This window comes from Scophthalmus maximus, chromosome 17 (genome assembly GCF_022379125.1).
Source record: "Scophthalmus maximus strain ysfricsl-2021 chromosome 17, ASM2237912v1, whole genome shotgun sequence".
NCBI lineage: Eukaryota > Metazoa > Chordata > Actinopteri > Pleuronectiformes > Scophthalmidae > Scophthalmus > Scophthalmus maximus.
In genome coordinates, this window is record NC_061531.1 from 13,232,301 (window position 1) to 13,258,621 (window position 26,321).

The following is a 26,321-nucleotide window of genomic DNA, read 5'->3' on the forward strand; positions in this document are numbered from 1 at the left end:
ACCTTGAATGTCTCCTAACAATTGGAGAGCAGAGGGATTATTCACATCACGAATTTGTGAATGGCCCCAAGGGCCGAGGTGTGAGTGACAATGCCTTTTGATCGGCAGCAGTTGTCTCACACGCTCGTGCGTCACCATGGTATTCCGGGGGAAACAAAGAATGGGAGCATGGTTTATTGCGGAGGAAGGGAGGTGGGCGAGAGGAGAGAGACACACACAATGAAATCAGCACCATGGAGAGAGGCCACTGATAACTGGACTCAGCTCTCACTGTACTGATTCGCCACTGAGCAGAAAATCCATCCATGTCCAGTTACGAGTGAAGATATTAAAATGAAACAGCCCTTAGTAAAAAGCCACATTAAATGGCCACTTCAATCATGGCAGAGAAAGATTTGATAGCTCCACAGTCCCTCATTTCCTCGCCAATCTTATGGATCTTATTTGTACATCACTTTTTACACAAACAATACACATTAAGTGCTTTCCGGAATGAAGGCAATGAATACAATACCCTCACCTCCACCCATACACAGAGCAAAACAGGAGCTGAGGAAATACTCTTGTAATTCAAAGCACATATTTGAAACATGAGATTTACTCAAAGGGAAGTTTCCTGAAAAGAACCATGTCCATTTACTGAATAAAACTCTTTTACTCGATTATTATTTAACTTTTCATTAGAGCAGTAGTTTTGTGGAGAAATGTATTGAAACCAAAATAAACACATGAATTATTCAGTTATTATCGTGAAATTATGATCATGGTAATTATGAACCCATTAATTAAAGCACTGGAGTTTTTGTTCTTCCTCCAGTTTACCTGTTTGAAAGGATGAATGAATATAATGATGAGTCCTTTTCCATTTTTTGAGAATATACAAGGGCTAGAGGTTGGGGCCTTCATATTCCTAGAAATGTGTGCTGGCTCTCAGTTTGGTATCAATAAAGTCCATCCATCCATCCATCCACCCACCCACCCACCTACCTATTATGTGATAAGCACATGTATATGCAATTACTGCATATGGTCACTCAGCAGGTGTATTTATTTACACAATCCGTTCTCAATACAGACTGACACAGAAGAATGAGCAGAGATTCATATCAGCTCAGTCATATGCACCACGAGAGTAAACAATTATGTTTAGATGACAGTAAAATGGCTTGATGAGAAATGTTTCAGCCATAATCTTGGGTTGAATTGTCAACTAAACAATAAAGCAACAAAGCGAAGAAAATACCTTACATAAGGAAATTAAATATTGCAGCATTTAACTTAAATTAGACAGGTTTTGACCGAGCAATATTAGCCTGTTTTTTTAATATATGTATTTCTTTCACATCCTGCCATTTTAACCCACGAACAGGCTTTCTCCAAAGTTATCTGCTCCTCTACTAACATTACTGTCATCGTGGGTTTGAGGTCTTCTGTGTTTGCCCGTCAGCACCGTGGTCCCTGTGTGGCCTCGGGAGGATTTGCGCTTCCAGCTCCACCAGGAGAGCTGGCAGCAGGCTGTCCAGTAAGGCCAGTCCGTCCCAGGAGCAGCGCAGACCTCTAATGAGAAAGGGAAAGAAATAAGTAAGTAAGGGTAGAGCTACAACAATTCATCAAATAGCTGATTGAATGAAAATTTTATACTTGATTCCAGCTTTTCAAATGTGATCTAATTCTTCTCTCTACTGTATCTCACACTTAAATGACTATTTCTGGGTTTAGACTATGTAAAACTAAATTTGAACTGTAATCACCTTGGGCTATATCTGTGAAGAGTAAAATACAAATGGGGATTCTCGTTCTCACAAGTGAAATAGTAAAACTTTGAATTCAAGGTTTATGAAATAATAATCGTAACTGACCTGTCATCAAGAATCAGCAGTCCACTCTGCAGCAGCTCTTGAACCTCGGTGGACGTACCAAAGACTTCATGGAGGCCCAGCTGAGGACTAAACAACTCCCAGTGCTGTTATATATCAGAGAAAAGACCACAAACAATATGATCACATTTCACAAAATTCACTGAAAACTGAACGTCACCTTAACATTTCATATAATAGAAACTGTGCTGAATAGAAGCACGTAGGTATAAGAGTTTTATCGTGTGAGGAGCTTCACCTCGTGATTAACGCCCTCCGTCATCCTCATTCCCATCACCAGCACCTCCTCCAATCTGCCAAACAAAACATCTTTCAGAAACACAACTTCTCATTGACGAGACCTTGATAATAACAAGGACAGGACAGAGTGAGCAAACGGACTGAAGGGACACGTCTGGTGATAGTGTTTCACAAGGACAGAACGTCTGAAAGAACACGTCTATAGCAACACCATGTTTCTGACACTGTGTTAAAAATGCAGTGATTGCCTGTCACGTGATCATTACATTTCACTTTGGCTACTGCGCTCTTGTGTTATACACTCACTACCAGACGCGACACTTCTGCCTGTGAGTGCGACATCTCACAGTTCGAGGCGGCCGAGTTGAACCCTCCTCCGCGTCCCGTGCCCCCTCTGTCGGACTTCACGCATCCACATGTCAGGCTCCAGCGTCTGGGTCCGCGCCTCCCGGGCAACGGCTCCCGCCCCCAAAGGAACAAACCGCCCGTGTGCTCCTGTTACAGACAAAAATATATGTCAAAACCAAGTGCAACAATAAAATAAAATTAAGTCAATTTAGTTAAATAGATCACCTGGGCCAACACCGATGTATTGTGTTCCCTTCCAGTAGCTCGTATTGTGATGACTCACCGCATTCTGCGTAACACAGTGTAACACAAGTGTCACCATGTTGTCGTGGGTGTTCCTCACAAATGTGTTTATGTGTCGCTACGGTGTAAAACAGAGCAGACATCTGCCTGCTGCTTCATTAGAGAAAACTAATAATCAGCAGTGCATATTCTTGTTTTTCTTTTCATATATATTATTAACGAAGGTTAAGTCATTTTCAGCAATTACATTGTAAATATAACTCATTCATTTATGTTAACTAAAAAGCAAAAATCTGCAGATTTAACTCAAAGCAATATGAAGGAGAAGTGTGATTACAGGCTTCCATGTGTTTCACAGGGTAAACACTTATAATGCTATAGCAGTCGCATCAGGAAGTTTGGTTTTTAATCAGTAGTATCAACTACGGTCACTAAGGATCAATGAAACAGTGAGGCTGTTGTCAATCAGGAAAAGAAATGGCTGTGAGACGCCGCCAAAGTCCAAACAATGAAAAAAACGACTCTTTTTCTTTAACGTAATTAATATAGCAGATGTTTTGTTCATTAATTCGCCCTCTGCTCTTGCGTCTTTCTCTTGTCTCTCTTTTTTGTTTAACTTTTCTTGTATTTTAATTTATCGTTCTTTTTATTGTCTTTTAAATTATGTAATGCATGTTTATGCGTTGTGAACTGCCTATAGTATTCAAAGGCACTGCACTGACTAGAGTTGTCTATTATTTGATCTTCGTGTGGGGATCAAGAGAGTTAAGGGGGAGGAGGAAATCAATTCTTAGGCCGAGAAATCAGTGAAATGTGATTCTCCCAGCCTTCCTACATTTCTTGCGAAGTTGGACACTTCGTACTGCAGAAAGCCGCTCTGGTGAAGAGTCCTCCTGGCACGCCGGTACATCTTCGCCATCACATCGTCAGCCGGCACAGTCGCTTCCCCTTGTTGCACCAGTTTGAACAGCTGGGTGCCCCGCTCCAGGGTCAGCTGGTACAGAGACACGTGGTCGTCGCACACCCTCAGCAGCTCGGACAACTCTTTCTCCCAGGTTTCAGCGCTCTGTCTGGGGCGCCCGAACATGACGTCTACCGACACCCTCCCCGGGCACAGCCTCTGGGCCTCCTCTATAGTTTGTAGCGCCTGATGAGAACTGTGGTCTCTTCCCAGGATTTTCAAGTCGTCGTCTTGCAAAGACTGAAGGATTGAAAAATGTGATATAGAGAGTGTAAACACATGGTGCCTAATATAAACTTCTGTGGGGAAATCTTCCATAAACTATATTCACCTGGACCCCAATGGAGAATCGGTTCACCCCGGCACGGCAGTAATCCTCCATCTTTGACATTCCCGCCGGCGTGGGGTTGACCTCCAGCGTGACCTCCGCCTTATCGGACAAAGTCACCCGTCTGGAGATAGTTTCGAGGATCGCGCCGATGGTCGACGGGCGCGCCAGACTTGGAGTCCCGCCGCCGAAAAACACAGAGGTGATGCTGCGAATCATAAACAAAGAGGGACGTGTGTTGAAAGCTTCTGTTGGACTGCCGGATGATTTCATGTGGAAAAAAAGTGACCTCACCGGGACACCTGACTGAGCTGCAGCAAGGTCTCCGCCTCCCTCTGAAGACAGGCCGCCATGACGTGCTGGTTGTCCTCTCTTGGTATGTACTTGTTGAAGTTGCAGTAGGAGCATCTCCTGAGGCAGTAAGGCCACTGTGAACATCGGAGGAGGGAGTTGACTTTGACATCAAACTTTCTAGGCATGACATGGGGGAAAAAACAAGCCAGCTCACGTGCACGTAGAGAGACGCCTGCTCTGTGAGATGTGGACGAGCTGCCCGTTCTGACACATCTTCGATGATCTCTCCGCCGGACACGAAGCGCAGGCCGCGGGGAGAGAGGGCACGTCGGGCCCCGAGGAACGTGCGCCTGATCATTCTGGCGAAGGGATCGGGCAGATTTATTGAACTTTGTCCTTCATCGCTTGGACACATGGCTGCGAGCGCCTGCTGCTGCTGCTGCTGCCGGCTCCATCGTGACAATAAAGAAATTGGCAACGTTTCTATGACAACAACGTGAGCAACGTGATAACAAAGTAATGCGGAGACATTTTCTCTGTTTACATTGTTTCACGTCGAACCAGAGACCACGGACACTCCAAACCGGAAGTACATCGACGTGGTTTCCTCTTCCTGCGTTTCACGGTTTGGCCACACAGAGGCGCTGTTCTATCAGACTAACAACAACAACAAACATTTTGGGTAAATCTCATATATGCACTGTTATGTCAAGCCATTGTTATTAATTAAGTGTTATAAGGGAATATAGTTAATAGATCACCTGGATTATAAATCACTGTCAGTAAAAGATTTACCGGCGAATCAAACAGTTTCTTATGATGTTGATATCACATAACTTTATTTAATGTAGAATAAGTTCTTATGTAAACACCACAGAACCATTAATTAAATTGACTTTACCAATATATATGGTACATTCTGTACACAAACACAGCAAAGGAAAAATGTATTTTATTTTACGCAGAAACTACTAAAATATAAATAATGCGACCCTCCAAACTTTTCAATATCTGGTTCTGACACAAGTGTACAACATTTCAGGTTAATGTCTAGAAATATTACAGTTTTACAAATTAGAAAGCCAAATATGGATCAGATTAAATGTTGAATACAAAAGGTATTTCCCTCTGCAGTTTGTGCTCCCAGTGACATCTGAATACTGAATATAGCCTATTCACAATTAACTCTATGCATGAGACTAAATAAGATATCAGCATGTCTCTGTTAACGATGGCATTTGTTGTTACAGTGATGACACATAACGACACTGGTCTATATTTGGAATATTATTTGTACTCTACACTCGCTGCAGGATCAAACTAATTTAATGAGCTATTGATTCCCCTGAACCAAGGGAAAAAAAACATTGTCTGGTGGGCTAACAGTGAAATAACCTTGTGGGGACCTTTAAAATTAGGATATTAATCTTAATAAAGAAAAACAAATCATTACTAGCATTTACAAGACAGTCTTACAGTGAATTAAATCCTACACAGCTGTGTGAGCGGACAAATAATCCTCGGACGATTCTCATCCTCGAATAACATGCATCTGATAGGCACAGAATTGAAGTGTGTGTGTGTGTGTGTGTGTGTGTGTGTGTGTGTATGTAATGTTGTGTAAAGTAATGGGCCACTCACAACGTCCACAACAACAACAAAAAATGTACATCTGCTCGCATCCTTTGCCATGCACATTATTCCCAAAATGTAACAATACAGAGAAAATGAATTAAGTAATTGATCAATGCATTTCATTAAAATTGTCAATGAATGTGAATGGGCTAAGTGCCAGCTTCTGACCCCGAGGACAGTTTCCACTTAATATGAAACCTGGTGCCCAGTTATCTCATCGACAGAGAGAGGGAGAGGGAGAGAGAGAGCTTGGGGGGAAGTGTTAGCACTGAATAGATGCAAGAGTTATAGTGATGAGCTCAGTCCAGTGAGAAGCGAGAAAACTTTTTAGAGAATCCACATTTACGGCGAGAATCTTCTTAAGATCTTGCAAATGGAAAAGAGGAAGAAAGGTAAGCTCGCTGGTTTGTTATATATACAGAGGGTTAATGACTACCCTGCCTTTCTGTAACCCAAGCGACAAAATAAAAAAGGATGTTCTATCATAGATGAAAGAATGTGAAGAGGAGTGATGTGATACAGTGATATGTGGACAGATAAAAAGGGTCAAATGAAATTCAAAGTCACAATTCAGTTATATTTGTTATTGCATTGTTCTGTTTATACAACATTGATATGTGAATTTAATAGTGTTAGATAGATACAGTCAAATAGTAAAGAATGCATACAGCAAAAAATGCACATTCACTTGTTGTTTTTTTATGATGCCTTTAAAGAAAATGTGAGCATTGGACTTTTCAGCTAAAGACTCCATGCTTCATGCCAGCATGCTAAACCAAAACGAAAAACACTGTGAACAACATCCTTTCACCTCTGCATCATTGTTGGCATTGAGCTCAAAGCGCAGTCTTGCAGTCTTGCTGAAGCTACAGGAAAATCTAAAATAGCAAATCGTCTTTTTCGTCATATACGACAGGGCCTTGTTAAATACACTGAATCGTTGGAATATAAGAAATATGAAAGAAACTTTGAAGATGGATTTCATTAACTCAAACCTGACAATTCAACAGGAAGACAATGTAAAAATGTGATTTAAAATAACAATAGTGAGTGTAAACAAATGCACATACTATTTCCATTCAACAGGTGTTACTTCTTTTTTTAAATTTCAACTTCTCTTTTTTATAGGATCTCCCACAGAATTAAGGCTCATGGTGGTTGGTAGCAGTGGATCTTCTCAGTTCCTACTAACCAACGCCATACTGGGGAGAGAGGAGTTTCCTATGGATACCACCAGCATTTCTGGCAGCAGGAAGAATACTGGAGAGATGGCCGGTAGACGATTGGCCGTGATCAATGGACCGAACATCTATGACAAGGATATATCTCGACCCAGGAGGAAGATGGAGCTGAGAAGGTCTAAGTGCTTGTGCATCCCTGGTCCCCATGCCTTTCTCATCGCCTTTGACATGGAGAAAATCTCCCCGAATGACATAAAGACCCACAGGCTGATGAAGGAACGCTTCGGGAGTCACTGTCTGAAGCACTGCATGGTCCTCCTGGCTTCGGAGGGGAACCTGGAGGAAGCTGCGCTGGTGGACAGGGTGGAGAAGACGGACTGGCACCTGAGAGAACTCATCGAGAGGTACGGCGGACGCTTTCACGTTTTCAGCAAGAACTGGAGAGATCGCAGCCGGGACAGAGAGCTGCTGCAGAAGATCGAGTGGATGGTGGCCTCGTTAGGGGGAAGCTGCTTCTCCAGCAGAACTTTCCAGAAGGCGGAGGACTTCGTGAAGAGGGAGGAGAAGAAGCTCAGGAAGCAGAGGGCGGCAGAGATCGATCAGGCATGGTCTGAGATGGAGAAGCAGTACATAGCGGAGGAGCTGTATCACCAGAAGGACGCCTACACCGCCAGCGTTGGCGCCGAGATCAGAGCCAAGGCGGAGATGGACAACGGGTGGCTCAGAACGTCGCTGGTCAGAGGGCTGGGCACGGGTCTGGTCATGGGAGCTGTTGTGGGAGCATTGTTTGGGTCAATAGAGGGGCCGGGGGGGATGGTTCTCTATGGGATCGTAGGTGGGGCAGTCGGAGGATCAGCCGGAGGAACAGCCCAGGTCGCTATAAAGCATATGGAAAACAAAGTGACTCCACCCGCCAGACTCAACTTTAACTCAATCTTTATCAATCGCTTCTTCACAGCCACTCGGCCATGACAACGTGGCGACGACTTCTCACCTGTTTTTCACAAAGAAAGTGAAAAGGAAAACTTAATATGATGTACTCATGTCATCTAACACTTGGTTACGTAGCTTTGAAGTTGACTCAATAGTAAATGAGATAAGGAAATGTACAACTCCCAAACTTGACGCCTTGACGATACTTTATATTTGATCATTTTAGCTATTTTTGAGTTATATAATTTACATACTGTACGATTCTATATGCTACTGGTTCTTTGTGTGCATATTAGTTTACCAATGGTCAAAACAATAAAGCTCACAGCTGATTCAAACTGTAAATAAATCTATATTTTGAATAAAAACGTATTTGTGATTATTGACAGACTGTTTGCTGTTTGGTTTGCGCTCATTTGTTAACCATGTAACAATTTTTCTCCTTTCAACCTCCAGCATTTCCTGGAGTCTTGCTGTGTGAGGTTAGTTAAAGTGTAGCTCAGATAACATTCTGGGTGGAGTTCCAACTGGGAGTGCCATTGTCTGAAGAACTGCCCTCGCCTATGGACAACACACACACACACACACACACACACCTTAGTGCACTTGTCAAACATTGTTGTCTTTACCTCGAAACTCAGAACAGACGCAGTTCAGGCTGACCGCAGTGATATCTGGAAGATCAAGTTGGTAGAGGTAAGACCACACTTTGCTCTTTTAACTTTTCTTAATTGTTTTCTTTTGTTTCACTTTTTGACTCTCTCTCTCTCTCTCTCTCTACCTCTCTCTCCCTCTCTCTCCCTCTCTCTCTCTCTCATTGAAGAGCATGTTGCATAAGCTGAGATTGTTTCCTGACTAAATGTCTAGTGGTTGTCAACAACCACTGGACATTTATAGTTTTGTATAATCAAAACTGAGGGATCACACATCTCACAACCTTAAGCACTGAGTAATTATCATTTTGGTGTTGAGTTGTGGTTCCCAGATTATATAACAAACAACTTGGTTGCTACCTGTTTGACTACATACTTGCCATCGTATCATTCCCATCGGCGCCTGTTTTGTTCTCTGTTAGTCTATGGCCGCAGAAGTAATTCTATTAAACTGTTAATGTCTGAGACGATAGAAATCTTTGGACATTGTAATAGAAAATTTTCAAAGATTACACTTTACTGTGGGGAGTTTTCAGCATTAATGTTAGTTCAGTTAGAAAAGAAACAAAAGATGAGTGTAGCCTGTTCTTAGTTAATTTTCATATAATATGAGAGGAATGTTGTTGTGTCCAAGAACATGATGTTCATTCCTCCTGAGAGTCTGCACGCTGCATTGCTGGTCAGAAAATGCATTTTTGCACGGTATTTTTATAATAAAAGTTGGTAACATTTTCAGTTCGTAAAGAAGAACAGCCATAACAATACTCATATACACTGGTGGAAAGTACATCTATTCAAGTACACTTTGAGGTCCTTGTTTTTTTCTGCTACTTTACACTTTTACACATTTCAGAGGTTAATATTGAACTTTATTATATATTACATATAAAGTGAATACTAATTACTAAACAATATTATATGCAAAAACTGCTATAGATAATCATTTCTACAGGCAGTTCTCAAGAAATTGAAAAAAAAGCTGTTCCTCATACTTGACATTGCCGTCGTGTCACTGTCATTTCCAGAGAATGGCCTCGACCATCAGCCTCCTCCCTGAGAAGCACTTTTTGTGCTCCCTGTGCAGAGACATCTTCACCAGCCCAGTAACCATACCATGTGGACACAGCTTCTGCTTGTCCTGCCTCAGCCACTACTGGGCACGACACCAGTCCAAATATTGCCCCCACTGTAAGCGATTGTTCGCCGATAGGCCCGACCTCAGCGTCAACCGCATTCTGGCAGACATCTCCGACAACTACAGGAAGGCTCGACCACAGAAACCACCCGATGAGGAAATGGTACTTACTCTGTTTTGCTTTTGCTGGTAATCTGAGGTCATGAAGTGTGATACTGGATAAATCTAGAATATTTGTTAATGCTTGTGTCCCTGTTGGACATGCACAGGCTATAGATGTTGAGCAGCTGATTCAGGAAAGGCTGCAGAAAATAGAAAGGTTGAAGTATTCTGTCGAGATTCAAAAGGTGCGTTGGCAACCAGATCTTTAACATATTTGTCTATTCTTAAAAACCCATGGGGTTGAATGATGATGACGATGATGATGATGATGATGTCCAATTAGAGCTCTTACCTCAGAGAGGTGCGAGAGAGCCAGAAGGTCTTCTCGGCCCTGGTGATTGCAATGGAGAAGAGTCACAAAGCGGTTGTTACCGCCATTGAGGAGCGACAGCGAGACGAGGAGAAGAGAGTGGAAGCGCTGGTGAAAGAGCTGGAACAGGAGGTCCAGGAACTGAGGAAGGAAACCATTGAATTTGACCCTCAGATTCCCGTGAGCGGTGATCAGGGTCAGAGTGACGACACGAAGCAAGATACCTCGGTAAGCATCTGAATCCACGACGGACAGCGCAGCGGGGATGGTGAAGCGCTAATCCTGGCTGCGATCAGTGAAATGTTGACATCTTTTTCTTTTTTTTTTACATCACGCAGGGGACCATTTCCATTATGTCCCTCTCTGACATGAAGGACTGGTCTAAGGTTACTATAGAGACTGACCCTTGTGTTGGGGTCACCAGACGGGCACTGTCAGACATGATGGATCAGATAAAAGTGGAAGTAAACAGGCTCTCCAAGTCTGGTGGGTCATACATTTAAAAAGTTTACAATATGAGTTTAATTGATGTTAATGTGATCAATTTCAATTTAAGTGACATTTCTTTTTGGCTCTTACTTCACAGAGCTAAAGAGAACAGAGAAATACACAGGTAAGGCCTTGTCTGCGCAGAAATGATTATTAGAGACAAATACTTTTTTTTTTAACACCCCTGACTCCACATTTATATTTCAACACTTTCAACACAGCATGATTAATTAAAAATAAGTTTGGCACAAGTCATTAAGTGTCATGAAATCCTACGCTTTAAGAAAGGACAACAATTCTCTGCCTTTTTCAGTTATTAATGGTAGAATGAGTTATACAAATCACTGCTGTAATTATTCAAATAAAATGTTGATAATGCTTCAGTTGGTCAGTTTACACTGAATCCCCCTTCCTACTCCAGTCATTTCTGTACCGTCCTTTGTTGCTCCATGCTGTTTAACACGTTCTGAACCTTCTCCCCCCTCTTTCACCAGTGGACCTCAATCTGAGCGCTAAGACAGCCCACCCCTTCCTCTCTGTGTCGGATGACAGAAAACAGGTGAGGCACACAGACAAGCTTCAGGAGGTACCAGATCACCCCAAGCGGTTCGACCGCGTGGCAAACGTGCTGGCTAAAGAAAGCTTCGGCAGTGGGAGGTGCTACTGGGAGGTGGATGTCGGGGAGAAGATTGAGTGGAGCCTGGGTATCGTCAAACAGTCCACAAACAGGAAGGGCAAGTTCACTGTCTGCCCCGCAAATGGCTTCTGGACTTTGAGTCTGAAGGCTGGAGGCCAATGCATTGCCAACACGTCTCCCGTCACCCCGTTGGCTCTGGAGCAGAAGCCCAAGAAGGTGGGTGTGTTTCTGGACTACGCAGAGGGCCGCGTGTCCTTCTACTGCGTGGAATCGGGAGCCCACGTTTACACCTTTACAGACACCTTCACTGACAGGCTTCATCCATTCTTCAGTCCTGGTCGCCTGCATGGCGGCAAAAATGCTGCTCCCCTCATCATCTGCTCCAGTTTTTGCAGCATCTGAGTATCAGTGTCAGTGCTGTACTACAATCACAGTTGCCATTCTTGTAATTATCTTCTCAATATCTATTGTGTATGATAAATGTATTTATTAATTTATATGAAAATCTGCGACGAACCACATTTCCCCTCTCAGAACAACGAACGAGAGGTTGTATAAGGACTCACTCCCTACACTCGAAAACTTCAATGAATCCCATGAAACAGATTGAAAAGGACAGAGGAGGTTGGAAGAAAAGAGAAGGCTCTCATAAAGGAACAAGCGAGCCAAAGTCAAAAAACAAAGTGGAGAAAATGGGTTTCTGAGTTGGATGGATGTAAGGGGGGGGGGGGGGGGGGGGGGGGGGGGGGGGTGCAGGGCTGGGACAGAGGTTGACGAGGAGCGGGGAGGGAGGGCACAGCAAGACAGCGGGGCATTGTGCTCGTACACCAGGCACTGGGAGACACACTCAAACACGCTCATGCATTCACACAATAACACGGCGGTGCACACAGGCGCATGCTTCTGCCCACTGCCACACACACTTGCGCTGGCATCTCAGAGGGCAGCCCCATCTCCACTCCAGTCCTGGGTGGCGAAGCTGATTCGACCCCCTTTGCTGCAGCTCAGCTGACCTCTCGGACAGAGCCGTCCCTGCTCTCCAGCCTCACCGTGGACTAAGCTGAATTCTCAGGGACTGTCATCCACAACTCCAAGCATTCAACAACTGATGCACACGAGTAAAGGACCAAAATCACCAGCCTGTAGAACAAGGGGAGCAGAGAGAGTCCACCGTACTTCATTTGAGGTAATATATCCTTGATTATATCCTCTATCGGTGCGTTGGTGAAATTTCCAAAAATGTCACAACAGAAATTGTCTGAAAAAAAAATTGTGATGAAAACTACACATTTGTGTATTGAGTTTGACTTAATTTAAATGATATTGTCAGTAATTGTTCTGCGATGTGTTTACATATTGATAGTCTCAGTGTTGAAAGTTTACGGGATGTCGTCATTTGCTCTTGCTGAATTGCATTATTTCCCTGTAAATGATCCTCCTCCTAATGGGCAGAGTTGTTATTTGTACCAGGGATAAGGGAGAGATTCCCATAGTGAGGTCTGAGGGCCTCCAGGGGACACTGAGGGACTTTGAGAATTGTTCATTACACTGAATTTATGCACAGTGTCTGTCTTGCAACAGTGGGAGAACATAGGCCAGTCAGAAGAGTTACTCTGCTTTCTCAGATTCATACAATACATTATTATCTGCCTACTTACACAGACAGATGGTACTTTTTCTTCTATCGCTTCTAGAAATCATCTCCTTAGATTGATAAGTAATAGTGATTTAATGACCAAGGCGTTTATTCGTCTATCAGAAGCACTTGTGGAGGGTTTGATTCAAAGAATCGATTAAAGTGTGGATACTGAGAGCTATGATAAATAGATGATACAGGTCATCCTGGCCCACTCTACGAGCCCTCATGAAAGCTGCTTGTGTTCAGAGTCTCCTCATGTTTTTCTGAGATAATCCACTCAGTCGGCAAGGCGTTGCTCGACACCCACAGTTGTGTCAAAGACGGCTATTCTCTGTGGTTCTTTCTGGAATCCACTAAACATGGGCCTCCAAGCCCAAATATTTATGATAAATATATGTTCCATTAGTCTGCACATACTTAGCTGCTGTAATGCTGTAAAAGGTGAAAGAAAGACGTAGAAAACTATAAGTTTGTTTGTATTTGTAAATGTTCTACTGCTGTTTGTATGCTGAGTAAAAATTTACTTGAATTGTTTTTCTGAATTTCAGGATTACCCAACCTTGTCTAACTCAAGCGGAACTCATCAGCGTCAAAGTGTGAGGATCCAGTGGCAGAGCACGACATTCGCAGAACTGTAGACTGTCACATTTCTATTGTGGGACTAAAAGTGGACAGCAGACAGAGACCGACACAAAAACCACGACAAATCCGTCTGATTCAAACAAACACCTGTCACCATGGCAACCACGGGCATGCAGCTGCTGGGCCTGATCATGTCCCTTGTGGGCTGGGTGGGTGGGGCGATAGTCTGCGCCATGCCCCTGTGGAGGGTCACTGCCTTCATCGGCAACAACATAGTGACGGCTCAGATCATTTGGGAAGGCCTCTGGATGACATGCATTGTGCAGAGCACAGGTCAGATCCAGTGTAAGGTGTATGACAGCTTGCTGGCTCTGCCCAGTGACATGCAGGCCGCCCGGGGCCTCACTGTCTTCTCCGTGCTGCTCTGTGGCCTGGCTCTGTCTCTGGGGGTCCTGGGAGTCAAGTGCACCAAGTGCATCGGCGTAAACAGCCTCAAGGCCCGTATTTCTCGCATCTCCGGGGCCCTTTTCGCCATTGCAGGGTTCCTCTACCTTGTGCCCGTCTGCTGGACTGCTCACTCCATCATCAGGGATTTCTACGACCCACATGTGGCAGCTCCACACAAGCGCGAGCTCGGCCCTGCCCTTTACATTGGCTGGGGGGCTTCAGCGTTGCTCCTTATCGGAGGATCTCTCCTCTATGCCGGGTCAAGTCCCCCCGGCCTCTCAGGCTCTCCCACTTTCAGCAGTGGAGAAAGTAGTCCTCGCAGGGCACCCGCCTCACAAGTCAAAGGTTATGTCTAAAATCACCAAATATCTGAACGCCCTCAAGTCTCAGAGATCCCCCCACACATGATGACAAACCTGTTTTTCTCTCTTTTGATTTTGCTCCTTGTAATGATTTTATATTTAATGTTATTCCAGTTTGCTTTTTTCTTTGACAAGCCACAGGAGGCTGTTTAGGGAAAATTGAACTCATTCTATTATTTCAAATAACCTTTTTTTCTCTGTCTGTCAGTGTAAAAAAAAACAATAAAATTTTTGTTTGTCCAAGTCTTCTACTGAAGGAATTTGTGTGTCCATATTATTATTTTTTTTTTACAATTACGGACGTAAAAGGCCTTAGAAAAAAATCTTATGACCAAATGTGTTAGACAGTAGTAGAAGAGTAGTTTTAAAAGGAAAATCGTTGTTTGGCTCATCTATGTAAATGCTACTATGTGTAGGGCTGAGAAGAACAATAGAACAATGGGCGTGTGTGTACATTTGTTTGTAGTGCCCTGTTTGTGTGTGTGTGTGTGTGTGTGTGTGTGTGTGTGTGTGTGTGTGTGTGTGTGTGTGTGTGTGTGTGTGGGTGGTGTGAGTGGTTCTCCATCTCCTATTTTCCGCCTCCTCTTGCTTTCGCTCAGCAACCCTGTGCCAGGTACATAGAAAAATGTTTTTTCTTTATATGATAAAAACCTTGGTGTTCCAAATATAGTCATCCAGACGCTCTTAGTACAGAGGGTTTCAAAACACCTCCAACCCTGTGTCATAATAACACTGGACAAGAATTCAATAACAAGGCTGAAGGCTAAATGATATATGATATTCAAACAGATCAACTCTTTAGTCCTGTACTGTATGTGTGGGCGTGCTCACTCAGTGTCAGTGTCTAAGTGCATGTAAATGTGTGATGTTACAAGCCAACGAGGAAAAATTAAGTAACTGATCATCACAGAGAATTTCAAAAGCAATCTCACAAAATGAATATGATTGTCCAGGAGTCTTGTTTTTGCTTTTTCAGGTCTTCTTTAAAACAGTTGATTTGAAAAAAAGCTGTGAGGGCATACTTTGCCCAATCAGTGTTTTTTTTTCTTTCTTTCTTTCTGTCTGTAACAGCAGAGGACAGAGCAACACAATGCCACACTATAGCGCACTACAACACAACAATAACAATGGGCATCAGTGTTCCAAGTGCCAGGTAGTGACTCATTCATGACCTAAGTAGGCCCATACCAATGTTGGTAGAGTAACGCAGTGTATACAGTAAGACAATCTGTGCCATTGGAAAATCGAGTGAGACAAGTGCACATCAGTGCAGTGTCTTAAAAAGCAATTTTAGTAAGTTTTTATCATACTGATTCTAAGGATGTTGACAAATCATTGATGAAAACCTTTACAGTTCAAGACACTTCAGTAAGGTCTTTTTGACCCTGCTGCCAGCACCAAAACCAATATTCCCCATTTCTTGAGTATAAAAAAGTCTGAATTGATACTGTGTATAAAGAGGATTCTGTCAAAATATGAGAAATAATGTTGAAGAAGTTACAGGTGAAACTGAGTAGCTTTACACGCCGTGTTCATATAAGAGGTTTGGCATCAGAGCAATAGAATATACAACAAAAGAAGTGCAACACTGTTCAACATCAATAAAATGTGAAATTATTCTTATAATACTTGAGATTTTTAAGTTTGTGAAGAATGAAGGAACATCTCTTCACAAAAAAGAATAATACAAGGTGTAGAATCTCAAAAATGTTGGAGGGACACCAGGCTGGATATTTTTCAGGTCCTTCTAGTATTTGCCCCTTTTCTAAAACCGCAATCCTACCATTGCCTGTGGATCAAAATAAAGCAATCTGCAAATCCATAGGCCTCAGGGAATAATCATTTTTCACAATTTTCTGACATTTCGTAGAAAATCATTTTAAGATGTATTGATGATGACAGTAATTGTTGGACGCGGCCTATGATTGATCAATACTACGTCGCCCAAGGTTTGCCTTATATTCATTACTTGACAGAACAAAAATGGAAGCAACTGGATTGAAACACCACAACAACTACAAAAATAATTTGACATAGTTGATTGTACTTCCAGTGAAAAAAAACCTTGCGCAAACTTGTGATTAGTCATCATCTAGACTAGAGCCAAACAGAATGGAGAAAACCTGGGAGAATAAGTGCAGTTTATATCTTGTTCAGTACTTTAGGTAAATTGGAGATTAAAAATCTAATTCCTTTAATTTAGTTCATAGTAATTTGTTAAAGGTCAGCTATTAATATTTCATTTTAATTCATGTCGGCTTAAAAACAATATTTATCAGAGGCAGCTTTCTGTTTAAGCATTTTACTGTCGCTTTAAGAGAAATAGCTCTCCGCATGACTTTGAAGTTTATCACTACCGTACTACACTTTTGCAGAGGATGAGGTTTTGAATACTCCTGTAAGAACTCCAGATTTACAAACTCTGGAAAAAATATTATTGTCATATAATTATTTATTTTTTTACACCGGAGTCCTGTTGAATTTTTTTAAGTTACTGAAGCAGAATTTTTAAATAAAAAACTTTAGTAACTTGCTGTTACGTGTATTAGCCGTTAGAGGGCGCATCCCTCCGCGTTGCCCGTTGTGCGGCGGAAGCAGGAAGTAGGAAGTGCTGCACAGCTGTGCTCCGTGGCTAACACAGAAGCTAACAGGCTAAACTCGGCGGTGGAAGTACGAGGCTCCGCGAACCAAACAAGACCCCGTCGACAGCGACTTTGACTCTCGGAATCTAACATGGGGAAGGGCGGAGGCACGTTCGAGAGGCTTCTCGGTGAGTTACCGGCACATTGGTCAAGTTCACGCGTTATCAGCCCGCTGTGAGTCAAAGTGCGATGTTTTTCCAGCGTATTGTTTTGACAGACGCTGGGGCTGTGGCTCTCGGGCCAGCTAATTTGTAGCCTGCTAACAAATTCGTTGCTATTGTTTGGAGGCCCCCGTTAAGGCTCACGGAATTTAGCAACCCGGCTGAGTAGCGACTACAGTCCTATCTGACCTTTTATTTTATTTTTCGCGAAACGATAATCAAACTCATAGCTTTGGTGTGGTCGTTGAGTTATTAAGAAGAAAGAAAGAATCAGCCTGTCGAACACGATTCTATCTATCTACACACGCCAGTTAGTTGAGCAGTTATTCACACCAACATTAATATTGTTATTGTGTGACTCATGACATGGCTCGGTTTTCCAGGACAGACACGCGATCAAGCAGAGTATTATCATTTATGAATTGTGGTTGTGTATTGGGGTTGAAGTCCACGGAAGGTCGATTAGGTATCTGATGATCTCTTCCCTGTTGAGATTAACGTCACACCGAATTAAGTCTTTACATAGAAATTAATTTGGCAAAAATTAACGTTAGATGGTTATGATGAGTTAACTCCAGCCATATCCCACAAATAATAACCAAAACAACTGTGTCATAACCAGGCCGTTGACGATTACACATCAAGCACATCAGGTTCCAGCAAATACGTAGAAGTCAAATTAATAACAGACAAAGACTGAATTGTCACTAACCTCTTATTAACCAGATTTACCTTCAAAGAGCCCCTGGGTTAAATATGAGGTTGGAGTTGATGAGCCGCTCTCTGCCGTGGTAACTAGAAACAGACATTTAGTAATAAACACACCGTGTTAGTGCAGTGGTGGCTTACGTCACGAAGTTCCCCAAACAAGTCCAATGTTCACACAGGACAAAAGGACTAAAACCATCATATGCCCCTTAGCATGGAAGGTGACACTGTGCTATAGCTGTTCATATTTCCGTACCACCAAAGATACACCATGGAAATTTATATAGTACCCATGATGGGTGCGTAACATTTAAAATAGTAAAGTCAAAAAGAACAAATTGCACACAATGTATCCCAAAGTTAAAAAAAAAAAAATGAATACAAACAAGGTGGAGCTTTTAAGATCGAGACAGTTTCCCACTTCATGTCCCAACACTTAACATTTACAATTATAGTAATTTTGACAAACACTGTTTGGTTATGGCGGACAAACTGCTAAACCACAGTGAAATAAGTATGAATATTATGTCACTTAATCGTAAGACATACTGTTGAATCTTAGACTACGTTTATAATAAACTGCAATGACACAAAAAGTGAATCACAGATCTTGTTTCATCTCGCATATCACTGACAGATCTGACTTGTGTTGTTGGTAAAGAATGTACACCAACCTGAATAATCTCTCTGTCGCAAGACTTATGAATTCATTATCTGTTCTTAATACATGTACATAACATTGATATTACTAACGTAGTGGGTTCTGTATTTTATTTATAAATCTAAGATTAGATTCGATATTTGAAACATGTTTTTGTGTCATTAAATAAAATTCAACAGGACCACCACTGTAGCAACACCTCTCTGAAACAGAAACTTTGAACATTGAACATGAAGGTCAAGCTTATTTCATTGCTAGACTGCATCAGGATTAGTCAGCTGTGGCTAGTTTCCTGACAAGTTAGAGTAGATTTGTATTATTATATATCTACATATGAAGCCCAGATTAGCATGGTTTCCCTAAAGGATGTCTATAACGTGTCAAGGACTGAAATCAGGAACAGAGGAAGCCTTTTATTTTTAATGACCTGTTGGTTTGACGTAGCAAATACTGTATGGTAGATATAAGGCGAACAAATACATCACTATTATATTTTTTCTATCATCTGTTCTCATTACAGATAAAGCCACCAGCCAGCTGCTGCTGGAGACTGACTGGGAATCCATTCTGCAGATCTGTGATCTCATTCGACAAGGCGACACACAGTGAGTGACTCTGCCAACCTCTGCCTTCATATATATATATATATATATATATACACACACACATATATATATATTCAATAGTTAATATGGCTGTTAGGTTTATCTTTTTTTGATGTGTTTGTTTTTGCCCTTGCAGAGCTAAATATGCTATTGGAGCCATTAAGAAGAAGCTGAATGACAAAAACCCACATGTGGCTTTATACGCACTGGAGGTAAGAAATTTTGCTTAAATTTATTTGAAAGCTATAGTTCTGGTTTATACTTAAAGTATATCAGTGTGCTGTTTTGTCGGCTGCCACACATGAAAAGTGTATGATGTAGTGAATAATGTTGTGGTCCTTCCCTTCAGGTACTTGAGTCAGTAGTGAAGAACTGTGGCCAGACAGTCCACGATGAGGTGGCGAGTAAACAAACCATGGAGGAACTGAAGGATCTGCTGAAGGTCATTTACTTCAATCATGTCTTTGGCATCACACTCATGCTTTTTAATTTAAAATCTACTGTTCTCATACTTCTGTTCAACCAGCAGTCAATGATGTCAACATGGAATAGCATCAAATCACAAGCTAATATATTTCTTGAGAATTCTGTGCAATTATGTAATAGTTTCCCATCATTTTCCACCAAAGTGAAATATGAACAAGTTGTGAAATGTTTGGAGACAGTACTTCTCAACAGTCAGGTTGAGTTATCTGACCATATTTTGGCAGGAAGCCTTAATCACCTTTCCCACCCTCTCTCTCGACTGGATTACTGTTCACTGCAGACAGGCAGCTTGCTGCGTTACAGCATGAGCAAGCATTATTTGATTGGATCCTCGCTGTACCATGTGACGCAGGCTCCTGCAGCCCATGCTGGTTTTGACTTCCTGATGATGTCACTGACTCGTGACAGGGTGTTTATTTTTTGTTCAGACCAAAGCAAGGGACTTCCCACCTGACCTCCTGTCATCAGACAGTGTTGTTTGATTGAGTATGCTCAGTCAAGATGGACAGACAGAAAGAGAGGACAGACAGTAGAAAATAAGAACAAAGAAGGTTTTAGTAGATTTACAGGTGTAAATATACATCTCCTTGACTCTGTGTGGTCCTTTTACCACCAGAAACAGACTGAACCAAACGTCAGAAACAAGATCTTGTACCTGATCCAAGCCTGGGCTCACGCCTTCCGCAACGAGCCCAAATACAAGGTCGTCCAAGACACTTATCAGATCATGAAAGTGGAAGGTAAGTGGCCACATGCTCATAAACAATTTTTTTCACTCTCACTTAAATGGAAAATGATATCTGACAGTATAAAGAACCAGATAAATGATTTAGCTACAATCAAGTAGAAAAAAAACAGATTGTTTTAGTGAGAACAACTGATGCTGTGATTGTCATTGTTCACTGCAGGGAGCTCTTCTAATTTTCAAGTAATTAATCATGCATATTGTTTGCTGCCACTCATCTTCTGAAAAACATTTAATTTAGTCGGCTCAAAAAGGCCTTAAAATGTAGTAGAATTAGAAAATCTTGAATTTCACATTTTAAAACTAAATTGTTGGCCTTAATTGCTCATGCCATTGCATTTTATCTGGTGTCGAAAAATGTCTCAGAAAGTCACTGTGGTGAAAACTTCAGACACCCTGTTTATTTTTGTTCACGGTTCTGTTTTTCTTTTCTCAACAGGTCACGTGTTCCCGGAGTTTAAGGAAAGTGATGCAATGTTTGCAGCTGAGAGAGTGAGATACTTGTTTTTCTTATTTTACTGTAGCAGAGTTTATTAAGTGTTTTCTGTGGAGCCCGCATGAATGCACACCATGAAGTTAGTTTGTTCATGTCGCTGTACTATTGAGAATAGAGTATCCAGGGTTTTTTTTTTTTTGTAAGTGTCTCATCATGTTAGTAATATTTGATGTCTCTTTATTGACTAGGCCCCAGACTGGGTTGATGCTGAGGAGTGCCACCGGTGCAGAGTCCAGTTTGGAGTCATGACAAGGAAGGTGGGCCAGGCTTTCATGTAACTAGGGCACTTGCAGGTTTTACAGTTGCCTTCATTCAATTACACTAGTGCTCAGGAGAGTACAGTATGTGTGGAGCACACGTTGACCCAGATTTGTGTCCTGTGCTTTTTCCAGCACCACTGTCGAGCCTGTGGCCAGATTTTCTGCGGCAAGTGTTCGTCCAAGTACTCCACCATTCCGAAGTTTGGCATTGAGAAAGAAGTGCGTGTCTGTGAGCCCTGCTTCGAGCTGCTCAACAAGTGAGTCCTCAGTACTTTAATGTCCAGCAAGACAGAGAAATACATATTTAGCTGCAGTATGACAGTTCTTGTGTTGTAAATTATTCTCCTACTTATGTTCACCTGTATGTTATCACTTTAAGACATCAGGTAAATGATTTAATGCACTGCCTTGTCTCAGCTTATGTCTCTCTACCTCATCTTTATTCATGCTTTGAATCTGACTTTGTCACAATGTAATGAAAAATGCCTACAAGTGCTCAAACAACACAATAAATCCCAAAAGAAAAAGCCATGACTCATTGGGAATGATAATGATTGACTTGAACCTCAGCACAGAAACTCTTCCCTGATCCCTTTTTCTCCTCTCCAGCCACCCGACCCTCTCTCCTCCACTTAGGAAAGCCGAAGGGAAAGCCCCGTCCACGGGCCCTGCTGAACTTCCTCCCGAGTACCTGACCAGCCCGCTGTCCCAACAGTCACAGGTAATTGTTTACAAAAATGAGATGCCTTAGTTGACAGTCACACTAGTTGACAAAAGTTCTATATTAAAGACCCTCAGTGGAAAAACACATTCATAAATGTATTTAAATTATCTTGCCATCACCCAGCTCGTTATTAGGAATTCTTCATCCTTGTACCCGGTTTGTAGACATTCGTTCCCCCTCGTTTTCACTCCGTTGGTTATGTCGCTGCTCTTCTTTCTCGCCAGATGCCGCCCAAGAGAGACGAGGCCGCGCTGCAGGAGGAGGAGGAGCTGCAGCTGGCCATTGCCCTTTCCCAGAGTGAGGCTGAGGAGAAGGAGCGCATGGTGGGTTGCACGGCAAAATTTTGACTCACAGCGTGTTTGTAGAGAGAGAAAAAACTGACGCACAGTTGTGTGTTCACTTACAGAGGCATAAGAACTCCTACTCAATGTATCCCAAAGCTGATCCCACCCCAGTGACGTCCTCAGCACCACCAGTCAGCACCCTCTACACTCCTCCTGTGGTGAGACTTCTCTCTGGCTAGATTGATTATTTACTCTAACAAATATCAAACAAAGTAAAGAGATTTTATTTTGACAAATTATTGAAATATCTTTTGTCACCATTATGAACTTTATTCTGTACTTTCTCTAGAACTCCTCTGCTCCATCAGCTGAAGATGTTGACCCTGAGGTACATATGTCGTCCTTCTACCTGCATTATAATAGACAAATTTTAAATGCTATGTCATACTTTCAACACTGATATGTCTGTATCACAATATTCCAGCTGGCCCGTTACCTGAACAGAACATACTGGGAGAAGAAACAGGAAGAGGCTCGCAAAAGTCCCACCCCGTCAGCCCCCGCCCCTGTGCCACTGGCCGAGCCCCTTCCACCAATCAGCCAGCCTGTAGAAACTCATGTCCCTGTCCAGCCGGTCAGCATAGTGGAGGTACATTGGTAATATTGTGCTGAGGGTAGATCTAAGCTGAAGTAGTTAAATGTCTAGCTGGACCGGAGAAGGCAAACCACGATTGACTCTGCTCTTTTTGCGTCCCTCTTGTCCCCACCTTCAGCCGCAGTACCAGAACGGGGAGTCGGAGGAGAACCACGAGCAGTTCCTGAAGGCTCTGCAGAACGCTGTCACCACCTTCCTTAACCGCATGAAGAGCAACCACATGCGCGGGCGCAGCATCACCAACGACAGCGCTGTGCTCTCCCTCTTCCAGTCCATCAACAACATGCATCCACAGCTGTTGGACATCCTCAACCAGCTCGATGAGAAACGATGTGAGTGTCAGTTGTTCGTGAGTGTACGTGTGGGCACCCATGCATTTCGGTATCCCTGTGTATCTAATCTTTCATCTATGACATTGGCAGTGTACTATGAGGGGCTGCAGGACAAGTTGGCTCAGGTGCGTGACGCTCGGGCAGCTCTGAACGCCCTTCGCGATGAACACCGGGAGAAGCTGCGTCGTGCTGCAGAGGAATCAGAGAGGCAGAGGCAGATCCAGTTGGCACAAAAACTGGAGATAATGAGGCAGAAAAAACAGGTAACTGCAAACGACTCTCTCCAATCAGAATGCAGATTGATATGCTGTTCATCAACATGCTCATCAATTCTTTGTTTGTGAACTGCAGGAGTACCTGGAAATGCAGAGACAGCTGGCCATCCAGCGCCTGCAGGAGCAGGAGAAGGAGAGGCAGATGCGCTTGGAGCAGCAGAAGCACACAATCCAGATGAGGGCCCAGATGCCTGCTTTCTCTCTGCCCTACGCCCAGGTACACGCTGCTCTCTGACCACAGCGTACTTCATCATCAGATACTACTACCAACCCTCTCTTACAACAGTGGTCTCATTCTTTTGGAAGAGTTTTTTTTAGGAGTTTAGAGATGATAAACAACATTAAAATCCCCCAGTGAGATTGTCTGGCATCAAAAGCTGTAGACATTTGATGGTGAAGGATTCAGAGTGTGAACCGTGGGCTTTGTGATTTTATTGGGCGGGTATTCTAACTAAAATAAAAGTCTTAGAATAAATCTTTGAAAGTGTCTGTATGTGTTGTTACACAGATGCAGTCTTTGCCCCCCAATGTGGCGGGAGGGGTGGTGTACCAGCCTGGTGCTCCACCCAGCTACCCAGGCACCTTCAGCCCTGCTGGTTCCGTGGAGGGTTCACCTATGCATAACATCTATATGAACCAGCCGGGGCAGACTGCGCCTCCACAGTACCAGGCCATGCCACCAGCCACAGGTGAGGAGGTCAAAGAGAAGATGGCTGAGGAAAAAAAATTCTGGAATAGAAAATGTCTGTGTGTGTCTGATTGTCCTCTCGTCCTTCAGATCCGAATATGGTTAATGCGTACATGTATCAGGCTGCGGGCACAAATGGTCAGCCTCCTCCTGGCCAGGCTCCACCCACTACAAGTCCACCCTACTCCAACTATCAGCCCACACCCACACAAGGCTACCAGGTCTGATTGATCCCCCACTTTCAGTTTTCTGATCACCACTGAAGAGTACTGCCAAAATATTTAATGATGAAGAGCTATCTCACTAATCTTTGTCCTGGTTCTGTGCAGAATCCGGTCTCTCAGGCCCAGAGTATGCCTCCCATGTCCCAGGCTGCCCCCACGAATGGTATGGGTTATATGGGCTACCAGCCCTACGGCATGCAGAACATGATTTCAGCATTGCCAGGACAGGACCCCAATATGCCCCCACAACAGCCGTACATGCCAGGCCAGCCGCCCATGTACCAGCAGGTCAGTTGTTTGTGGGAAATTCGCTTAAAGTCTTTACGTTGATTATTGATCGGTGTCCATATCTTTGCTGTTCATTTTCAAGGTTATTTCAATCTTCACTAATCCTCCCATTTTTACTTTACTTCATCCCTTTCTTACTAGGTGGCTCCCCCCGGTGGCCCGCAGCATCAGCAGCAGCAGGCGCAACAACAGCAGCAGCAGCAGCAGCAGCAGCAGCAGGCCCCTCAGGTTGTGCCGGGCAGCGCGGAGGCACAGCTCATCTCCTTCGACTGAAAGCCCACATGCTGCAGTGACACACTACACCCTCTCTCTTCCTTTGGTCTTTCCCCTCCCACCTCTGGACTCTGAGGATGCTCTCTGGAAACACATACATACACACACACACACACACACACACACACACACACACACACACACACACACACACACACACACACACACACACCTACACCTCCTACCTTCCACCTAGCTGTGATGTTGTGACAACGTAAAATATTGTGATGACATCGCGGAACTGTTGCCCTCCTTGCCTCTCCCCCGCTGAAGAATGGGAGCGTAAGGTGAAGCTGCAAGAGAGGGCTCCAGAACCCAGACCCCTCCTCCCCTCTCTCTCCCTCTTTCTACCTGACATGTATGTAGTACGTCCTTATTAAATAAATAACTCAGAAATAGTCAGTGGTATTGAAGTTAAACATGAATATGAAAATATTAAAATTGAGGATAAAAAAAAGATATAACCATCCTTCGTCCAATATTTTTTCTAAAACAAACTTTGCATGTTCAATTTTAATTCTTTTCTGGAAAGGAAGTTAACTCTTGCAGTTTGGGGAGTGACATAGAGACACCTGTATGTGCTGTTATGAAAAGTTATGGGTGTGTGGATGAAGAATAATGTCTTGGGAGTGAAAGCACAGTAATGCCTGAGATAAATGGCACTAACTCTCATCTCCGTCTGGTTCACAGTTCGACATTCCAGTAGTAGCTTTCTGTTTCATCCGTTCTATGAAAACAGACAACACACGACTTATCTTGTTTTGACATTCATCTGTTGTGCACTGCTTGGACCCTTGAGTGTCTTAATGTTGTTTTCGGAGATGATGTAACAGGGCAGGGACTATACATTGTGGAAGGAGTATTAGAAAAAGTAGCTGGATGGTTTGTTTAATCCTCACTAAATATACTTTCATAATTAAATCCTTGAAATCAAACGACTAGAGGCTATGAGCTATACATACTAAAGCAGTCCAGCAACACTAAGAAGCATCCTGCATCCCTTTTTATTCAAATAACTGGTGTTGCTGAACATTAATTACCATGAAGAACATAAAGAAGCATAGGCTGCTGCATCCTGTCTGCTTTTTAATCACAGTTGAGGGTATCTACATAGTAAGTACAGGTGGGCATTCTTTTTTTTAATTTTCCCCCTCAAGTGTACTTTGATCTCTAGAAGTGCAAGGATGATTGCAGGGTGAACATGATGTGCTGCATGTATGTTTCACACACCCAATCAGTGATTTCTGTAACCGGTCAGTTGCCATTTGTACTTCTTTATTCCATCATTCTGATCTGTCTGACTTTAAAGTAATTTTAAAATTATATTTAATAAATATCTGGTTCTGATTGTCCACTTG

The 26,321-nt window shown here is 43.0% G+C and overlaps 5 protein-coding genes and 1 long non-coding RNA gene across 11 annotated transcripts; 4 read left to right on the forward strand and 2 right to left on the reverse strand.

Moving 5' to 3' along the window:
- Nucleotides 1-1,030: 1,030 nt before the first annotated feature.
- On the reverse strand, nt 1,031-4,839 carry rsad1 (radical S-adenosyl methionine domain containing 1). 4 transcript variants are annotated; one of them, XM_035615184.2, is made up of 9 exons: nt 4,506-4,839; nt 4,287-4,408; nt 4,001-4,205; nt 3,544-3,909; nt 2,691-2,754; nt 2,465-2,612; nt 2,116-2,170; nt 1,860-1,963; nt 1,031-1,557 (listed from the first exon to the last, which is right to left on the reverse strand). In XM_035615184.2, exons 1-9 carry the CDS (start codon nt 4,704-4,706, stop codon nt 1,410-1,412), a joined length of 1,413 nt encoding a protein of 470 aa, XP_035471077.2. In that variant the 5' UTR covers nt 4,707-4,839; the 3' UTR covers nt 1,031-1,409. The 4 variants fall into 4 exon arrangements, with proteins under 4 accessions (XP_035471077.2, XP_035471076.2, XP_035471079.1 ...); XM_035615183.2 differs by having other exon boundaries at nt 4,292-4,425; XM_035615186.2 differs by having other exon boundaries at nt 4,287-4,425; nt 4,506-4,804.
- On the forward strand, nt 4,811-8,380 carry LOC118288737 (GTPase IMAP family member 9). The gene is made up of 2 exons (XM_035615190.2): nt 4,811-4,973; nt 7,055-8,380. Exons 1-2 carry the CDS (start codon nt 4,811-4,813, stop codon nt 8,077-8,079), a joined length of 1,188 nt encoding a protein of 395 aa, XP_035471083.2. The 3' UTR covers nt 8,080-8,380.
- On the reverse strand, nt 6,483-18,099 carry LOC118288744. The gene is made up of 2 exons (XR_004785917.2): nt 17,972-18,099; nt 6,483-7,984 (listed from the first exon to the last, which is right to left on the reverse strand). It is a non-coding gene; the product is annotated as an uncharacterized LOC118288744 (long non-coding RNA).
- On the forward strand, nt 8,597-12,160 carry btr02 (bloodthirsty-related gene family, member 2). The gene is made up of 7 exons (XM_035615189.2): nt 8,597-8,736; nt 9,719-9,991; nt 10,098-10,175; nt 10,274-10,528; nt 10,639-10,786; nt 10,887-10,913; nt 11,284-12,160. The coding sequence occupies exons 2-7, from the start codon at nt 9,722-9,724 to the stop codon at nt 11,826-11,828; spliced, it is 1,323 nt and encodes a 440-aa protein (XP_035471082.1). The 5' UTR covers nt 8,597-8,736; nt 9,719-9,721; the 3' UTR covers nt 11,829-12,160.
- cldnk (claudin k) lies at nt 12,183-14,699 on the forward strand. Its single transcript, XM_035615194.2, has 2 exons — nt 12,183-12,612; nt 13,614-14,699. The coding sequence occupies exon 2, from the start codon at nt 13,803-13,805 to the stop codon at nt 14,448-14,450; it is 648 nt and encodes a 215-aa protein (XP_035471087.1). The 5' UTR covers nt 12,183-12,612; nt 13,614-13,802; the 3' UTR covers nt 14,451-14,699.
- Nucleotides 16,935-26,315, forward strand: hgs (hepatocyte growth factor-regulated tyrosine kinase substrate). 3 transcript variants are annotated; one of them, XM_035615171.2, is made up of 20 exons: nt 16,935-17,226; nt 19,149-19,233; nt 19,370-19,445; nt 19,583-19,675; nt 20,336-20,459; nt 20,904-20,956; nt 21,149-21,217; nt 21,353-21,477; nt 21,830-21,941; nt 22,172-22,267; nt 22,351-22,446; nt 22,578-22,616; nt 22,713-22,877; nt 23,002-23,215; nt 23,306-23,478; nt 23,567-23,707; nt 23,999-24,179; nt 24,269-24,399; nt 24,508-24,690; nt 24,832-26,315. In XM_035615171.2, the coding sequence occupies exons 1-20, from the start codon at nt 17,190-17,192 to the stop codon at nt 24,961-24,963; spliced, it is 2,325 nt and encodes a 774-aa protein (XP_035471064.2). In that variant the 5' UTR covers nt 16,935-17,189; the 3' UTR covers nt 24,964-26,315. The 3 variants fall into 3 exon arrangements, with proteins under 3 accessions (XP_035471064.2, XP_035471063.2, XP_035471065.2); XM_035615170.2 differs by having other exon boundaries at nt 16,937-17,226; nt 22,169-22,267; XM_035615172.2 differs by having other exon boundaries at nt 16,943-17,226; nt 20,342-20,459; nt 22,169-22,267.
- Nucleotides 26,316-26,321: the final 6 nt, after the last annotated feature.

Excerpts from the sequence above, each read along its gene's own strand:
- rsad1 (XM_035615183.2), bottom strand. The coding sequence starts at position 4,706 with ATGTGTCCAAGCGATGAAGGACAAAGTTCAATAAATCTGCCCGATCCC. Across the intron at positions 2,613-2,690 it reads ATACATCGGTGTTGGCCCAG|GAGCACACGGGCGGTTTGTT; the intron begins GTGATCTATTTA and ends TGTCTGTAACAG. Across the intron at positions 2,171-2,464 it reads CAACTCGGCCGCCTCGAACT|ATTGGAGGAGGTGCTGGTGA; the intron begins GTGAGATGTCGC and ends TTTGTTTGGCAG.
- LOC118288737 (XM_035615190.2), top strand. The coding sequence starts at position 4,811 with ATGCGGAGACATTTTCTCTGTTTACATTGTTTCACGTCGAACCAGAGA. Across the intron at positions 4,974-7,054 it reads AACAACAACAAACATTTTGG|GATCTCCCACAGAATTAAGG; the intron begins GTAAATCTCATA and ends TCTTTTTTATAG.
- btr02 (XM_035615189.2), top strand. The coding sequence starts at position 9,722 with ATGGCCTCGACCATCAGCCTCCTCCCTGAGAAGCACTTTTTGTGCTCC. Across the intron at positions 10,176-10,273 it reads ATTCTGTCGAGATTCAAAAG|AGCTCTTACCTCAGAGAGGT; the intron begins GTGCGTTGGCAA and ends ATGTCCAATTAG. Across the intron at positions 10,529-10,638 it reads ACACGAAGCAAGATACCTCG|GGGACCATTTCCATTATGTC; the intron begins GTAAGCATCTGA and ends TACATCACGCAG.
- cldnk (XM_035615194.2), top strand. The coding sequence starts at position 13,803 with ATGGCAACCACGGGCATGCAGCTGCTGGGCCTGATCATGTCCCTTGTG.
- hgs (XM_035615170.2), top strand. The coding sequence starts at position 17,190 with ATGGGGAAGGGCGGAGGCACGTTCGAGAGGCTTCTCG. Across the intron at positions 23,216-23,305 it reads CCAGCTCGATGAGAAACGAT|TGTACTATGAGGGGCTGCAG; the intron begins GTGAGTGTCAGT and ends TGACATTGGCAG. Across the intron at positions 24,691-24,831 it reads AGCCGCCCATGTACCAGCAG|GTGGCTCCCCCCGGTGGCCC; the intron begins GTCAGTTGTTTG and ends CTTTCTTACTAG.